At 39.7% G+C, this 15,914-nt stretch overlaps 1 protein-coding gene across 2 annotated transcripts in view; it reads left to right on the top strand.

Moving 5' to 3' along the window:
- Window positions 1–14,039, top strand: part of slc66a2 (solute carrier family 66 member 2) — a 19,335-nt gene extending 5,296 nt beyond the window's left edge. For both annotated transcript variants that reach the window (XM_077548031.1, XM_077548030.1), the window contains 2 exons: window positions 4,594–4,810; window positions 11,932–14,039. In XM_077548031.1, the coding sequence (XP_077404157.1) occupies window positions 4,594–4,810; window positions 11,932–12,142 (428 nt within the window). In that variant the 3' untranslated portion in view covers window positions 12,143–14,039. The remainder of the gene's footprint in view (window positions 1–4,593; window positions 4,811–11,931) is intronic.
- The last annotated feature ends 1,875 nt before the right edge of the window (window positions 14,040–15,914 follow it).

Genomic DNA, 15,914 nt, shown 5'->3' with positions numbered 1-15,914 from the left:
CGCTCATTCTAAGATGTGGTTGCCATCAGGAGCGAATGGAGGGCAAAGTTATTAATTATAATTCATATAGTTTCTTTTTAACTCTTTGACTGCCAGACGTTTTCGGAAACGGGATGTCGCCAGTGCCAGCCGATTTAAGCATTTTGACTGATCTTTCAAGGTCCACAGAAAATTTTGTGTTTGGACTATGGAAACACACATACTACCAAATGAAAGATTGAACTCTCATCTTTCATCAGAAAAAAAAAAGTTTGTTTCTACCTTATTCCGTTCTTCAGTAATCAACAATAGAAAATGGTTAGTTTCACCGAAATGCTCTGTTTTGAAACAAAAAGCGGAGAAAAAGAGCTTTTTGTGAAACAATATTATTTCATGCACTCTAGTGAATTGTACACTTCTTTTTGTCCATGAATGATGCCACAAACACCTAAATAGTGCTTTACTTCTGTAAAACACTTACCACCAACAATGAAAAAGTGTTTTTAGATTGCAAAATACGTTTATTTCCATTCAACAGTGTAACAATTTGACAAAACAATTTCGCAAACTATTTACAAATGTGTGCAACTGTGGTACTATTTACAATTATGTGGATGTTTCAAATACAGTTTTTCTTTTTGTAACGCTCCCATGCGTGCAAGGAGACGCAGCAGGATTTGCACAACAGATTAGTTCCACCTGCGATGGCTCCTTTCGTTACACTTTCTTGACGGCCTTTTTTTCCGGGGAATAGCAAGTAGCAGACTGTACCCACTCCTCCGATGAATATGCATTGGACTCGGGGCATTCTTCGGCGTCCGATTGAACGTCCGCCTGTGCAGAAGTGCTCGGTTGTGCTCCGCGTTTTCCGGTGTTAGCATCACTAGCCGGTGAACCTTTATGACGTCGTCATAGCCGCCGCGTCAACGCTTCCAACTTCGGCGTCAGATCTGCTTGAAACTTTCACCACAGCTGGCCAAGGCTTTCCTCCACCCAAAAAAATGGATGACGTATTTTAACGTCATTGGTGGCCCTCCGTAGGTTTTTACTTGACGTCTTTTAACGTCCATGGCAGTCAAAGAGTTAAATGACTTTAGGCAAGCTTCATTTTGAATGACTATAAACTGCCTTTTTTTTTTTACATAATTGCAGTCAGAGTGAAAACTGAAGCACATGCAGTTGAACACAATACGTTACACGAAACTGTTTGGCAATTGAACTTTAAATTGTTCCACTTTTGCCACATTTCTCTGTCGCAGTGCAGTAACGTTGTGCTTTGTTTTGATGCTGAAAGCCTCTAAAGTCACTGCCAAAAGCTCAGTCAAATCTTTTAGCATGGTTGTCATATAAATGTAACAATATCGTCCCTGCTTCCCTCGCAGGAGCAATCCATTAGTTTTAACTCGGAGCAGAATGTCCCACTATGACCCCGAGTCTTTTGATCACATACTCCAGCTCGGCAAGACGTCAAAGCCGAAATGTTTTTTTGGCCACGGCGGGAAGTCTTGTTTGGCTTCTGGTGTTTTTAATCTGATGTGTCCGCTCTGAGGAAGTGGAGGAGAAAGCCTGAGGGTCCGCAAGTTTGCGCGATGGTTGTTGTGTGCAACCTCTATTCTGTATGCTGTTAACTCTTGGAGGTAGATTTGAATACATTTAGAGGCTCTCTAAAAAAAAATGTCATTCATTTTAGACATGTTGGCGATGTGCTGACTGATATTTTGCCAATGATACACATTGTATGAAGAATATATTGAATAGCATTGCTCCGGGGGGTCACTTTAGCTGGCTTCCACATCATGTAGCACATTAGCTAGCAGCCAGCTTTGTGTCGGAACGTCGCTCCGCCGTCCTCTCATTGGGGTTTTTTTTTATCAGCTCGGCACGGCTGGTGCCACTTGGCCCGCGCTCGCACTCTCCTCCCGTGCCAGTTGAGCTCCGCAGCAAAACAAACACCAGCAGCGCTTGAAGGATAGTCCATTCCAAACAGACATGTACACCAGTTTGCACCTTTTTGTTTGGCTTTCCATTGACTTTGGCACAGGGTGAACTGTAGACCGTTGGGTTGGCTGGCTCTGATTCGGTAATATTCATGAAATATGTTTGACTTTTTCCTCACCCTGACAGAAGAATCGTATTTGCCACGCGCTGGAAGGCCCGCTTACCTTGTCCGCCAAGCATATTCGTTCAGAAATGCCATGTAAATGTCACAAGCGCTCAGCGTTAATTCTCTAATGAAAGAATTTGTTATCGAATGATAAGCTCAAAATGTCATAAAAGTTGGTGTGTGTCTTCCCACTTGTGATTTTGACTGATTAAGAGGTAGCAGTCAGTGTTACAGTCAGCTTGCATCGGGGGCCAAAGTGGTGGTTCGCATGAGTGAAATAAGAGCCCACACAAGAACTTTTTGTTTGTTCTGTTATGTAAAAGTGCGGCTCCAGATGTAATAAGCACACACGACCCTTGTGACGACAAGCAGTCAGTGTTACAGTCCACTTGCACCGGGGGCCAAAGTGGTGCAGTATCCAATTAGATCCAGCAGATGTTGATGGAAATATTAGAAGTTTATTTCCATAGTAATACATTTCATACACAAGGCAACTCAATGTGCGTCACACAAAGAATGACAACAAACACATTACGAGTATAGAAGAGAAAACAAAAGTAGCTTACAAAGTTTACTAAAAAAAATCATACATTGACGATGTTAAAACACAAGACATCAAACTTTAAAATCATTTAGAGTAAAGACATTTTCTAAAACAATTAAAAGAGAAAAATGAAAAGAACATGATCTAAAAATGTTTAAAAGACCTTAATCAAAGCTAGAGGAATAAAGCAAAGTTTTTAATCTGGATTTGAAAGCATTTACACTCGAGTTCACTTTTGTTGGCATCTTATTTGGAATTTTTGGGAATTTTATTGAACATATAAACATAAACGCATTACAAGTATAAATACAAGTTGAAGTAAAAAAAAAAAAAAAGAATAGGAAGAAAGAGAAGAATTTTTAATATTTAATATTTTTTTATTAATTACAGTTTACATCTTAACTCATTCACTGCCATTGACGACTATAGACGTCAAAAATTCATTTGAACTATTTCTATTAGTTTAACTTTTTTCTTCTTTCTCTTTAACATGTTTTCCCATTTTTTGTTAACAAGAGAATGAAAACCTAGAAAAAAATTATTGTACATTTAGAACAGATATAAAATTTGTGATTAATCGTGAGTTGTCATGCAATAAATTACGAAAAATTGTAATTGCCTGACGCCCCAAATTTGTTATCTTTTCTTCTTAAAAAAAGTACATTTATTAAATTTTTTTGTTTTTAATAATCTTTTCTTTTTTTTTTAAACAAAAGAAAAAGAAAACATTATTAAAAATGAGGGGCATCTGGCGATCATTTTTTAAAATCTTAATTAATCGCATTACTTCACTAGTTAACTCAAGATTAATCACAAATTTTATATCTGTTCTAAATATACAATAAAAAATTCTAGGTTTTCATACTCTTGTTAACAAAAATGGGAACAAATGTTAAACTAATAGAAATTGTTCAAATGAATTTTTTACGTCCATAGCCGTCAATGGCAGTGAATGAGTTAAAAAAGGGAGTAGGAAGAAGTTGAAAACACATCTAGTCCTACCATTCCATTTCGTGTGCAGCATAACAGCTAAATGCAGCTTCACCATGTTTACTTCAAACTTCTGGGTTCCACCAGTTGACCCAAGTCTTCAGATCTCAGATCAGTAGTGTCTCAATACAATCAGTTTGTAGTTGTAGCAGTTTTTATGACGCTTTTGTATTGGAGCGCATTAGCAAATGTACCTAATGAATCCTCCAAGGAAACAATTTCATTGCTTTTGATGATTGCTTAAAAATAGAAGTCCCATTTAAAAACACTGCAGATATGAGTTTCCTGATTAATCTGTTTATTCGCTGCTCTGACATTAAAACCCGCTGAAACAAATACGGTAGACGTGGCTTTAGCATCACAATGGAACATTTCCCGTCTCATGTGGCCTTGATGCGAGCCCACGATGACTGTCGGGCGCTGATGATCATTATGGCGTGCTCGGAATCTCCATCCCGACATTTGTTCTGAGCAGGAACGCTCTCGAGTGACACGAGGGCACAAGACAGGCGCCTTTAAATCATCCATTAGCGTCCGCGTTCTCACCCCCTGCTAATACAACACGTGCATACCACCTCCATCATTATCATCATCAACCACCCCCCCCCCCCCCATCGGGGGCCTCCTCATCGTCTTCATCCCTCCTCACAAAATAAGAAAGAAGCACAGTGGGAGCTGCCTCATATGCTGTTGTTCTTTTTTTTTTTTATATATATATCTTTTTAAATACATTGTGTGAAGATTCACAGCTCAAGTGTGAAGCCTTTTTTTTTTTGTCTGTGTTAATTCATTTGACTATAAAAAGGAGCTTATTTTCTCACTTGTACTCGCTTGTGAAGGTGCAAAAAAAGAGAATTAGTTGCTTTTTACGATTGCATCTGTTGACTTAGTTACACTTGTTCTTCCGTCTGATGCTATTTGATTGCGCACGTGTACCTAATATTTTGTCTCACGACAAACACTCCATTGCTTTTAGACTTTGACTGGAACTACTTCTGGTCGTGGAGTCGCTTCCTGGACTACGTCCAGTGCGTGGCGGCCTTCACGCTGACGGCGGCCTACATCACCTACGTGCTGCTGGACTCGGCCGTGTTCGTGGAGACGCTGGGCTTCTTGGCGGTCTTCAGCGAGGCCATGCTGGGATCGCCGCAGCTCTACTGCAACTACCAGAACAAGTCCACGGAAGGCATGAGGTGAGCGCACCGAGAAAAAAAAAACGGTTTTGCTTTTATAAACACAAGGTGACTTAGTTCCCGCCCTCTTCCATCCATTTTCTTTATGTGTCCCTCTGTAGAAAAAAAAAAAGCTTGGACTTAACAGGCTTTTAGAGCTATTGTGGGAAATTCAGAACTCACGACACAATATTTCTGTTTATTATCCACAGCCTCAGGGTAACCAAACAGAGCTCGGTCGGGTTCTTTCATGATAATAGTTTCTGTTAGATCTGTTAACGGAGGCAATAATCTCCAGATTGATGAAAACGCTTTGGCTATTGATAAACTGAACATTTGAACCTTCCCAAAGCCATAAAACACATCACCAACTTTAACGCCACATTCTGTATTGTCGCGATGAATGGATAACGTAATTTGATCGAGAGCGGCATTTAAAGTGGAGAAGAACGTAATAGAAGATAAGTCATTGTGGGACGTCTACGAGGCTGATAAAAAGCTTTTCTCACGGCGCGTGCGTCCGTGTGCGTGCGTGTCCCTCGGCTGCGTCTCGGTTCTCTGCAGTAGTCAGATAAGAGCGCTCCAGCAGGGGGCTGCCTGGCCACCTAACCCGCCATGACGGCTCCCACGCCGGGCTGCCTCCATTCACTGTTGTTTTGTATTACACAAGGCAGAAAGAACCATTTTTGTTAACAAGAGTATGAAAACCTAGAAAAAAAATGATTGTATATTTAGAACAGATTTAAAATTTGTGATTAATCGTGAGTTGTCATGCAATAAATTTCGAAAATTTTGAATTGCTTGACGCCCCAAATTTTTTATCTTTTCTTCTTAAAAAAAAAAAATTAAAAATAAGTAAATTTATTTTATTTTTTTGTTTTTCATATTTTTTTCTTTTTTTTAAACAAAAGAAAAATAAAAGATTATTAAAAATTAGGGGCATCTGGCGATATTTTTTTTAAATCTTAATTAATCGCTAGTTAACTCTATCTCTATCTTTTCTTCTTAAAAAAAAAAAAAGTAAAATTTATTTAAATTTTTTGTTTTTAATAATCTTTTTTTTTTTAAACAAAAGAAAAAGAAAAGATTATAAAAAATTAGGGGCATATGGTGATAATTTTTTAAAATCCTAATTAATCGCATGACTTCACTAGTTAACTCGAGATTAATCACAAATTTTATATCTGTTCTAAATGTACAATAAAAAATTCTAGGTTTTCATACTCTTGTTAACAAAAATGGGAAAAAAAAATTTAACTAATAGAAATTGTTCAAATTAATTTTTGACGTCTATAGCCGTCAATGGCAGTGAATGAGTTAAAAAATGGCGTAGGAAGAAGTTGAAAACACATCTAGTCCTACCATTCCATTTTGTGTGCAGCATAACAGCTAAATGCAGCTTCACCATGTTGACTCCAAACTCTGGGTTCTACTAGTTGACCCCAAGTCTTCACATCTTAATTTGTATCTCAAAAAGCAAATGATTAATAATGCTGTATAATAACGTTGGTAGCGTGGATGTTGGATGCGATGAGGGGAAGACAGCAGTGGATCTCGGAAGACATGCAAGGCGACGACGATTCGACGTGGCGACCCCTGAATCGAGTTAAGATGAAAGGGAATGAAGACGTCATAGTGTAGTGTTGTATTTATTCAGTCAGTGTTTATTATGTTGTGGTACTTTGCCCGAGTGAGAGTTGAATTTTGCTCTGGAATCCTTCCATTTTGTAAAAAGCGTGTCATCATGAGGGGGGGGGGGGGTCATGAGTGAGCTGTGAGCCCATCCCAGCTGACTTTGGGTGAGAGACAATCATTCACGATCACTTTCGACCCTATGGACAGTATTCAATAAATGTTCGTATTTTTGATATGTGGCACTGGCAAAAAAAAAACTGAAAATGCAAATTGTAGCTCAGCAGAGTGCAGAAAAGCTCTTGCGGTGTCATTTCTTTCCCCCTCTGCATACATTGTAAACATCATCCATTGTTTTTTTGCTTCCCTCGGTCCTGTGGCCACAACCTGTTGAGAGTTGACAGCTGTTGCTAGGCTACTCTACCTCGACTCATTCAAGGTCCGCGCGGCGCTCATCTGTATCCATTCAGAGTGCTATTTTAGCCGCTGGAACACATGTTTAGACACAAGGGAAGGTTTGACAGTGAATGAAAGCGTGTATATGCAACGAGATGTAAACAATTGTGCCTCGCTAAGAACCTGCTCCGTTCCTGAAAGCATCTTGCGCAGTCTTGCTAATTAATTGGCCTTTATGCTGATTGGTTGAATGTGACTCCACGAGACACAGCAACCCAAGAGCGCAAGTTTGAATGAATTATGATCACGACACCCCTTGCGAGGCGTGCACGAGAGAGCTCATTTTTAATAATGAAACATGGCGGAGTGCACTGTTAAGGCATTTGTCCCGCGAGGACAACCTTGTTTTTGTCTGAAGCTAAATACGGTCGGTCTGCATGAATAGACACGCATGTGTGTAGGATGTTACTTTTACTGCTCCCTCTCTTCTAGTTTGAATTGCTCCACCTGTCAGCTTGTATAATTATTACACTGTGCTTGTGTGGGCAGCTTTCAGTCTAGTTAACTTTATTCAACATCTATGTTGCGGCAAACAGTCTTTAAGATTCTTTTTCACAGAGATCTGGAAACATTTCGGTGTAAGAAGATGTGGCATTCGTCCACCTTAGCTTTTACGCAGAACCAAACAAAGGCAGCCAAACTAGACAAATGTATGGGAACATGTTATTTGATAGCATCAAAATGGAGCCAACGCTAGCTAGCTAGCTTAACTCCGTGTTAGTGCTGTTTATACAGAACAGTGTCGTGGAACAAAGGCAGGAAAGGAATTGGCTACGTAGGCCGTGCCGCCTTGTTGACAACGCTGATACTACCTGTAGAGACATTTAAAAAAAAATAAATACTTGCAGCATAATACATTTCTTTTGTATGATGGCGTATTATGACTATATATAAATATATATATTTTTAGAGGGTGGGGTCAATATTTTACTTTAACTCTTTGACTGCCAGACGTTTTCAGAAAAGGGATGCCGTGGGTGCCAGCTGATTTTAAGCATTTTGACTGATCTTTCAAGGTCCATAGAAAATGATGTGTTTGGACTATGGAAGCACACATACTACCAAATGAAAGATTGGACTCTCATCTTTCATCAGAAAAAAAAGTTTGTTTCTACCTTATTCCGTTTTTCAGTAATCAACAATAGAAAATGGTTAGTTTCACCTCTGTTTTGAAACAAACGTCTTTTAACGTCTTTGGCACTCCTCCATAGGATTTTACTAAACATTATTTAACGTTTTTGGCAGTCAAAGAGTTAAAAAGTGCCAAATTTGCGAGAATTGCATTTAAGTTAATTTGTTAAAAAGTATATTTAGTTGTACATTTATGTTTCTAGAATTATTAGTATTATTTACACATTCATACATTTTTATTTATTTATTTTTTGTTTTTTTACAAGTAGCTAAGTTGATGTGTGGAATCTCCTGCTCTCAGTCATTCACTATCATTTACCTAAAGTATCTCTATCGTCTGATTGGTTAGTGTTAGTCAGCTGATCAGGGGATCAGGAAGTGTTGTCGCTCGAGCTGCCGTGTATGACGAGTAGAGTTTAAATTGAGAATGAATCCGTCTCCATCATGCTTTTTCTTTTCATTTCATAAATAGTGTCCCATTAACTACCAACGAATCCTTACATTAGACTGTAGTATTTGTCGTAAGTTTCGGTCTTTTTTTCTCCCAAATTTGCCACTTTAAAGTTTAGTATAAAGTTTTTTTATATATATATATATATATATATATATATATATATATATATATATATATATATATAAAAAGGTGTTTTAAAGTTTTCAGCTTCCTGTTGTTATTATACAGCTTGCAAAAGGCAGAGCCACATACTGATGTTGAGTAGCCTACCATAAAACAACTACAGGACAAACACTAAGCAAAACGGGACATCCAGAAATCCAAGTGCAGCCTTATAAGGCTTTTGTATCCTAGTCGTGTCCTACTAGGCCAGATAACAGCACCAGAGCTTCATTTAGCCAGCACTTACACAAGAAGAAGAAAGAAAAAAAAAAGATTGACTTCTGATGTCGCCGGTTTGTCACCCCAGCGGCGGTTTGTACGGAATTTGAATAAAGCGGCTTTTGGATCAGGTGCAGCTGGAGGAAGCTTCAGGTCAGTCACTGGCACTCATGAGCCATTTAGTTCCCATGCATGTGTATAAATATTTGGTTTGTACATTTGTATTTCTACGTAGTGCATTTTTATGAAAATATTTCTGAAATTTGTAAAAAAAAAAACAACATATTTTGGGGTTTGGGTTTGTTTTGTCTGCGCTCGAGCATAATCCACCCAGTGCCATTAAGTTTTGTTTAACTTTTGAGGCATATCTTTCCAGAGACGTTCGGTTGATTGGGAATATGAAGTGGGATTCCTTGTGGTCGGTAGTGATGGGAAAATGAAGCTTCATGAAGCACTTGCGATATTTTTTACTCCTCTAGATGGTGCTCTTGGTTTACAGATGAAGGCTAGCGCAATGATTAACTCTTTGACTGCCAAAAACGTTAAATAACGTTTAGTAAAATCCTATGGAGGAGTGCCAAAGACGTTAAAAGACGTTTTTTTTCCAAAACAGAGGTGAAACTAACCATTTTCTATTGTTGATTACTGAAAAACGGAATAAGGTTGAAACAAACTTTTTTTTCTGATGAAAGATGAGAGTCCAATCTTTCATTTGGTAGTATGTGTGCTTCCATAGTCCAAACACATAATTTTCTGTGGACCTTGAAAGATCAATCAAAATGCTTAAATCGGCTGGCACCCACGGCATCCCTTTTCTGAAAACGTCTGGCAGTCAAAGAGTTATTGATTAAATTTGCACTGCATCTTGAATCCAAGAGTGCCGTCTAGAGGAGTCAAAAAATATCACAAGTGCATCATGAAGCTTCATTTGTCCATCACTAGTGGTCGGTTACCGCAATGCATTTTTCTAAGTTATAATTCTACGTAAAAGTTTTTTTTAACCTCGAGTGTGACTTTTTGAACTTTTAAGACCACTGTTGCAACTCTCTCTCCTTCAGCCTCTGCACCGAGTACATCTCCTGGAAGGAGACAAACAAGTAGCCAGACGATGTTCTCATAGCATCCCCGACGCCCCTCCGCGTTCGAGGGGCGGGGGAGGACTCGATCAAACACGATTCTCGCCTCTCACATGGTTACCTGCAGGAAAGAACACTCATAACCAAGACGACAGTCGACAAGGAGGAGGTGGAGGTTGACAAAGAACGTCGCTAACAAGCTCCTCATTGTGAGCGGGGAGGTTGCAATGCTGCACGGAGGCGAGCAGTTACAGAGAGAGACGCTGCAAGGAAGGAGTCAGATTGAAGAGGAATGGCCTTTGAGGATGAGCGGGGGGGGCTTTCTGAGAGCTCATATAGACAGTAAAATAAAAAATAAAAAAAGGATGTGAAACTGCAATAAGTAGGCAGCGTGAGGTAAACGGCAAGGCTTACACAAACGGGCGTTCCCAAACGAAAACGGCCAAGGTGAAGCTGGAGACATGAATGATGCAATAAGGCGGTTTGGCGGTAAAGCTTTTTCCCTGACAAGGCGGACGCACAGACTTACAATTTGGAATGGAGAAGACACCAGGAGACACCAGATTAGCCGTCCATTCGTTCTTTACAGGAGGCTGATAGGATTATTGGAACGCAGATTGTGTGCATACACAAAGAACAAGGTTGAACCTCTGCAGGCGTCATTTTGAGGCATCTTCAATCACAGGATTCATCTGCGGGTGTATTCAGAAATCCTGGTTAAGAGGATCGGGTGGTTAATCACGTTGACATCAGTTTCATAGATTCCTGCTTAGTTTTTTAGTGGGGGGGGGACTCGTCATTATTCTGCCATAGCGGTGTTGATCAAGTGACCCAAGCAGAGTGATGCAAAAAATCTTGGATCAAAATCTATTCCAGTTGTGAATAATCAACTTGATCATTTCTGGCAAACCTTGCCAAGCTAGGAGCATCCACCAGGTCCAGGGATCTTCCGATATCATAAACCTAGAGAGATATTTCTTTAAATGGACCCTTCTCCGTGCTCTCCATCTCATGAATGCTGGCGATATTTGGTCCATATTAGACAGTTGAGAGCTTCTGGTTTCGAATTTCCGCTCTGGTGTTTTGGAGTATGGAAGTCTCCAGTAGATTTGGCTTCAGCAAAACAAAGGGACTGGAAGTCCACAGGTTTACTTTACTAACAGGTAAAAGTAGGCGTCTTGGCGCTACCGCGCGTCACGATTCCGCGTTCAAGTCCACGGCCTCAAATACGCTGATGGCCAAACGAAAAAAAGTGCTGCATAGGAGTCACAAAAACAAGGAGGCGCCACCTAGCTGCGTGGCGCCGTACTGCGGACACATTCCCAAAAATTTGAATGATGGATTAATTGAAGACTCAAAAATGGTGCATGCATCCTGTAATTGGCCAGCATCCAGTCCAGAATGTATCCTGCATCTTGCCCAAAGTCAGCTGGGATAAGCTTCATCGTACCCTCACCCATAATGAGGCCACTATACAACATGGAAGGATGAATATATTGAAGTTTGTATCTGTCGATTGAAGCCTAGATTTTTTTTTTCCAAGCTGTATACGTTATTGATCCCTACGAAGATTCACAATCCATAAGGATGAATCAGAAATGTGTTGGCTTACTGTTGACAAGAGGTGTTTCCAGCTCTGGGGGTATTGTTAGAGGCTTTGTGATTTGCGGTTTCAGCTCATTACGTATGCGCCGGAGTGTAAATGTCAGTCCAAAAAAAAAAAAAAAAAAAAGCTGAGAAGTAGATTGACTCGGCCGCTTCAAATTCAAAGTGTCGTTTGTGGTTCATCTAAACGTCCTGTGAGTTATTGAAATCGGGGAGGGGCGCGGGGGCGAGTGAGTTATAGGAAATGTCTGACGAGGTCAGTCAAGCTCAGCATTAGCGTGATAAGGTTGATTGATTTCCAATTAACGATGGCAGCCACTACGGTTCGGCGTTTCCTGTTTGTCTCAGGGCCATCATGTCCCTTGTTTAAAAAAAAAAAAAAATTACTCTTGACTTCTCCCTCACAGCATCAAGATGGTGCTGATGTGGACGAGTGGCGACACCTTCAAAACGGGCTACTTCCTGCTCACCCACGCCCCCGTGCAGTTCTGGACTTGCGGCATGCTGCAGGTCCTGGTGGACTTTGCCATCCTGTTCCAAGTCTACTACTATAGCTTCTACCCGCAGAAGCCGGTGTTGCACGCCGCCTCCCACACCACCAGTGCCAAAGCCCTCTGAGATGTCCCGTATCTTCGCGAATGATGAAGGCTCACGAAGATGACCTTGGTGTCCGCGCCAACGTCCTCGAGAACTTGTTACAAGCGAACCCAAAGTGGTTTTGAATATTTATGATCGTATATTCTGTCAATGTAACAGCACAGTATGGAAGACGTAGCAGATAACCTATTTATGAACGCCATCTGCATATTACAGCTTTAGGAATTAAAAAAAATGAAGACAATATGGAGTACCCCCCCCCCCTCCTCTCACCTCTAACCGGAAGTCTTTTTCAAAACATCTTCTTAGAAGTTTTGTTTGAAAGTCACTCATGATGGATGAGCGTGCTCGGATGTGCTGTTCTTGCTTTTGGATCCGGTCCCTAAATTTCTTACACTTGAGCTGTAACCAGACAACCTGGCATTTCCCCGCCTTAACCCCCCCGCCCGCCTCTGTTACCATCCTGATACTACTACCCCTGAAGGCGGATGATTCCTGGATCGATACAAAGCAAGGCGAGGCAGCAGAAAAAAAAAAAAGGACAACTTTAAGAGGGCTGTTTACTCCAAGAATGCCTTCCTGGACCTCGAAAATGGTCTTTTCCAAACTGGTCCCACAACATTGGAGAGATAAGATGAGAAATATAAATTGAGGACATAACACCAAAGCCCTGACCTCTAACCCCAACCTTGGACTAACCCATTCATCGTGCTTATCTGTGGAATCTGTGCATGTGGAGAATCTTTGCACACTGTTTACTGAACTGAACCTGCTTTTAAGGTCCAGGCATGCGGAATGACTGTTGCATGCCCCGCCCCCCCTTCTGCCTTAATACACACCCTCAGACGTGGCTCGCTGCTCACTCAATTCAATCTGTATGCATAGCTGAATGTATAAAATTGCTTCTTTTTTTTTTTGCTTCCCCCCCCCGCCGCTTCTGTTGCCAACATGCACTGTGGAGAAATGCTGGTCAGTTTTACCACTTGTTGGCCTCACGGTCCCCGTTGCGCCCTCAGAACAGTTTTAAGTAAGTTTTACCTCGGGGCAATTCCTTGGATGAGAAGTTCTCCTCAGTTCAACCTGAAGTATTTCCACAGAGAAGGCCCAAAGGTGTGTAAGATGAGCCAAGAATGAATCAACTGAACAGACTGTTGAATTATGCTCGTTGCAGGTGTCAAAGACACGCAAGTCATATCTCTAGATTTTCTCAGCCATCATGCTACCGGACCATATGATTGACCCCCCCCCCCCCCAATTTAATAACTCCCCTTCCTTTATCGTGTCCACATCATTTCATGGGCACTCGCTGTGTTCCATATCCATTTTCTTACATGAAAATTAATTTCCTGTTCTGTGGCGGTGGTTGTGATCTACCGACATAAGCATTTCCCCTTTTTTATTATTATTTTCCAATCAGCCAGACAGAACATAGCAGTGCTATTATCTCCCTCCCCCCCCCCCCCCCCACACACACACACTGCTGTTAACTATTAATCAAGTTGGCTCCTTGGCACGAGGTGTATTGTTTCTGTTTCTGCATCCTCAGCAGCCATGCATATTTTTTTTTTGAAAATGTTAGTGTAGGATTTGTGTGCTATTCAGACAAGAGACTGCTTTGAATACCCGACAGGTTCTCTCATTGTGCTCCACAGAATCAAAATGTGTTTGTCTCCCTTTTATAATTCTTAGTTATTTTCCTTCGCCATATGTTTTACACCGTCTCATTGTGATAACACACCTTGGTAAACCTGATACCAAAACTATGCTTTTTTTTTTTATTGTAATTTTCTTTTTGTTGTTACATTTATTTTTAAGGATCATGTTTCTACTAAAGCGTATTTTGTTTACCTGTGCATTATCCACCAACAATGGCGTGGAAAAAAATTAACCAAATAAAAAGAGGGCAAGGACTCGCTCACACAGTGTATTTTGTTTGTTATGCGTATCAGCTACAATATTTGTACTTGCATTGTGCAATTACGTATCAAATTTCATTATATAATGCAAGTGGACTTTGTCAACTTTGCAGCAAATGTTATTAAAAGCAGTTAATACATCTAATTATAATGACTTTCCCAGTGTACAGAACATTGCTCAGCTTTGAAAATGAGGTAGAAATGTGGAACAAATTACACATTGTAGCTATTATTTAAAAAGCAATTAACATCCTGGCAATTTCACTTCATCTTATTTATTTTTTAATTTTTATTTTTCTGCTGTTCAAATGCCGGCTTTTTGTGTTATGAACATTTTTACCAAGAAAAATCATTTTATTTCATAACATAATGTGGCCTATAACCTTTACGACCCAATTAAATTTTTAGGGGGGAAAAAATTATCTTTTTGAGATGGGAAAATAAAAAATAAATGACTGAAGTTTGCGTACTCTTCTGATGTGCCGGTTAAAACTTTTAATTGTAATTAATCACATGGCTTCAATAGTTAACTCGCGATTAATCGCAAATGTTATATCTGTTCTAAATGTACAATTTTTTTTTAATTAAAAGATTATTAAAAAAAAAGAAATAAAACTTTTAGAAGAAAAGATTATTAAAAATTAGGGGCATCAGGCGATTAAAATTTGTAATCCTAATTAATCGCATGACTTCACTAGTTAACTCACGATTAATCGCAAATTTTATATCTGTTCTAAATGTACAATAAAAAATTCTAGGCTTTCATACTCTTAACAAAAGTGGAAAAAAATGTAAACTACTAGAAATAGTTTAAATGAATTTTTGACGTCTATAGCCGTCAATGGCAGTGAATGAGTTAACTATTTCACCGGGAATACTTAAGAGGCACAGCATAAAGAATTAGAAACAACTGGAAAGGAAAATAGAAAATGCTTACATAAGTAAGTTGTGCTTGAACTGTCAAATTTAAAGTAGATCACGAGTTCTAAAGAAAAAGTTAGTTTACTCTCAGTTGAAAGCAGCGGCAGACGTCCGCCCCGAAAGTTTCCCCAGCAGCTCTTTTTAAAAGCATGCAGCGTTGCTTCAAATGCGCTCTCCCCCAAGATCAATTCTAACAGCGGGAACGTCACAGAACATTTTTGCGGGAAGAAAAAAAGCTTTAAGACTCTGAAAGTAAAAGCGGCAGGAGATGTTTTTAATTATTATAATAATACAAGAAAACTGGACTGTAACGAATAGGCGTAGCAAACGTAGCGTTGTGCGGCACAGCGGCCTCACTCGCTTTTGCGTGAAGGTCAGCACATAATACGACCGCAGAAAGGGTATTATTAAGAGGATGATGTGAGCTGTTTTCTGTTGTTCAGATTGATTTCCAGATGGGATGAGAATTGTAAATGTTTCTGAATGAAAAGTAAATACACACTTTGAAATAATGTAATGAACGCTAAACATCTATCCAATAAAATAATACACTATATAACTTTTTTTGGGGGGAGGGGACATGATCTGTAGTTTTCTTTTTTTTTTTTCCTTTTTTTTTTTTTTCCTGGAGAGCTCAGTGTTCATTCGGTAATTTTACCGATTTGACATGTCATCATCATTGCTCTCTTTTATTTTATTTTTTTATTTTGTATGTGGGTGAGAATGTGTATGTGCGTGTGAGTGTGTATTCATTAGTTCACCTAAAACCTATTAAAAAATCCCATACCGTTCACCTAAACCGAACACTTCCAGCCAGAGTCGTGAGGCCCTCAGGAGACCCGAGGAAGGACCAAAGAAAGGAAAGTGGGATGAGAATTGTAAATGTTTCTGAATGAAAAGTAAATACACACTTTGAAATAATGTAATGAACGCTAAACATCTATCCAATAAAAATA

Source organism: Vanacampus margaritifer, chromosome 17 (genome assembly GCF_051991255.1).
Source record: "Vanacampus margaritifer isolate UIUO_Vmar chromosome 17, RoL_Vmar_1.0, whole genome shotgun sequence".
NCBI lineage: Eukaryota > Metazoa > Chordata > Actinopteri > Syngnathiformes > Syngnathidae > Vanacampus > Vanacampus margaritifer.
This window is presented reverse-complemented; position numbering and strand designations above follow the sequence as displayed.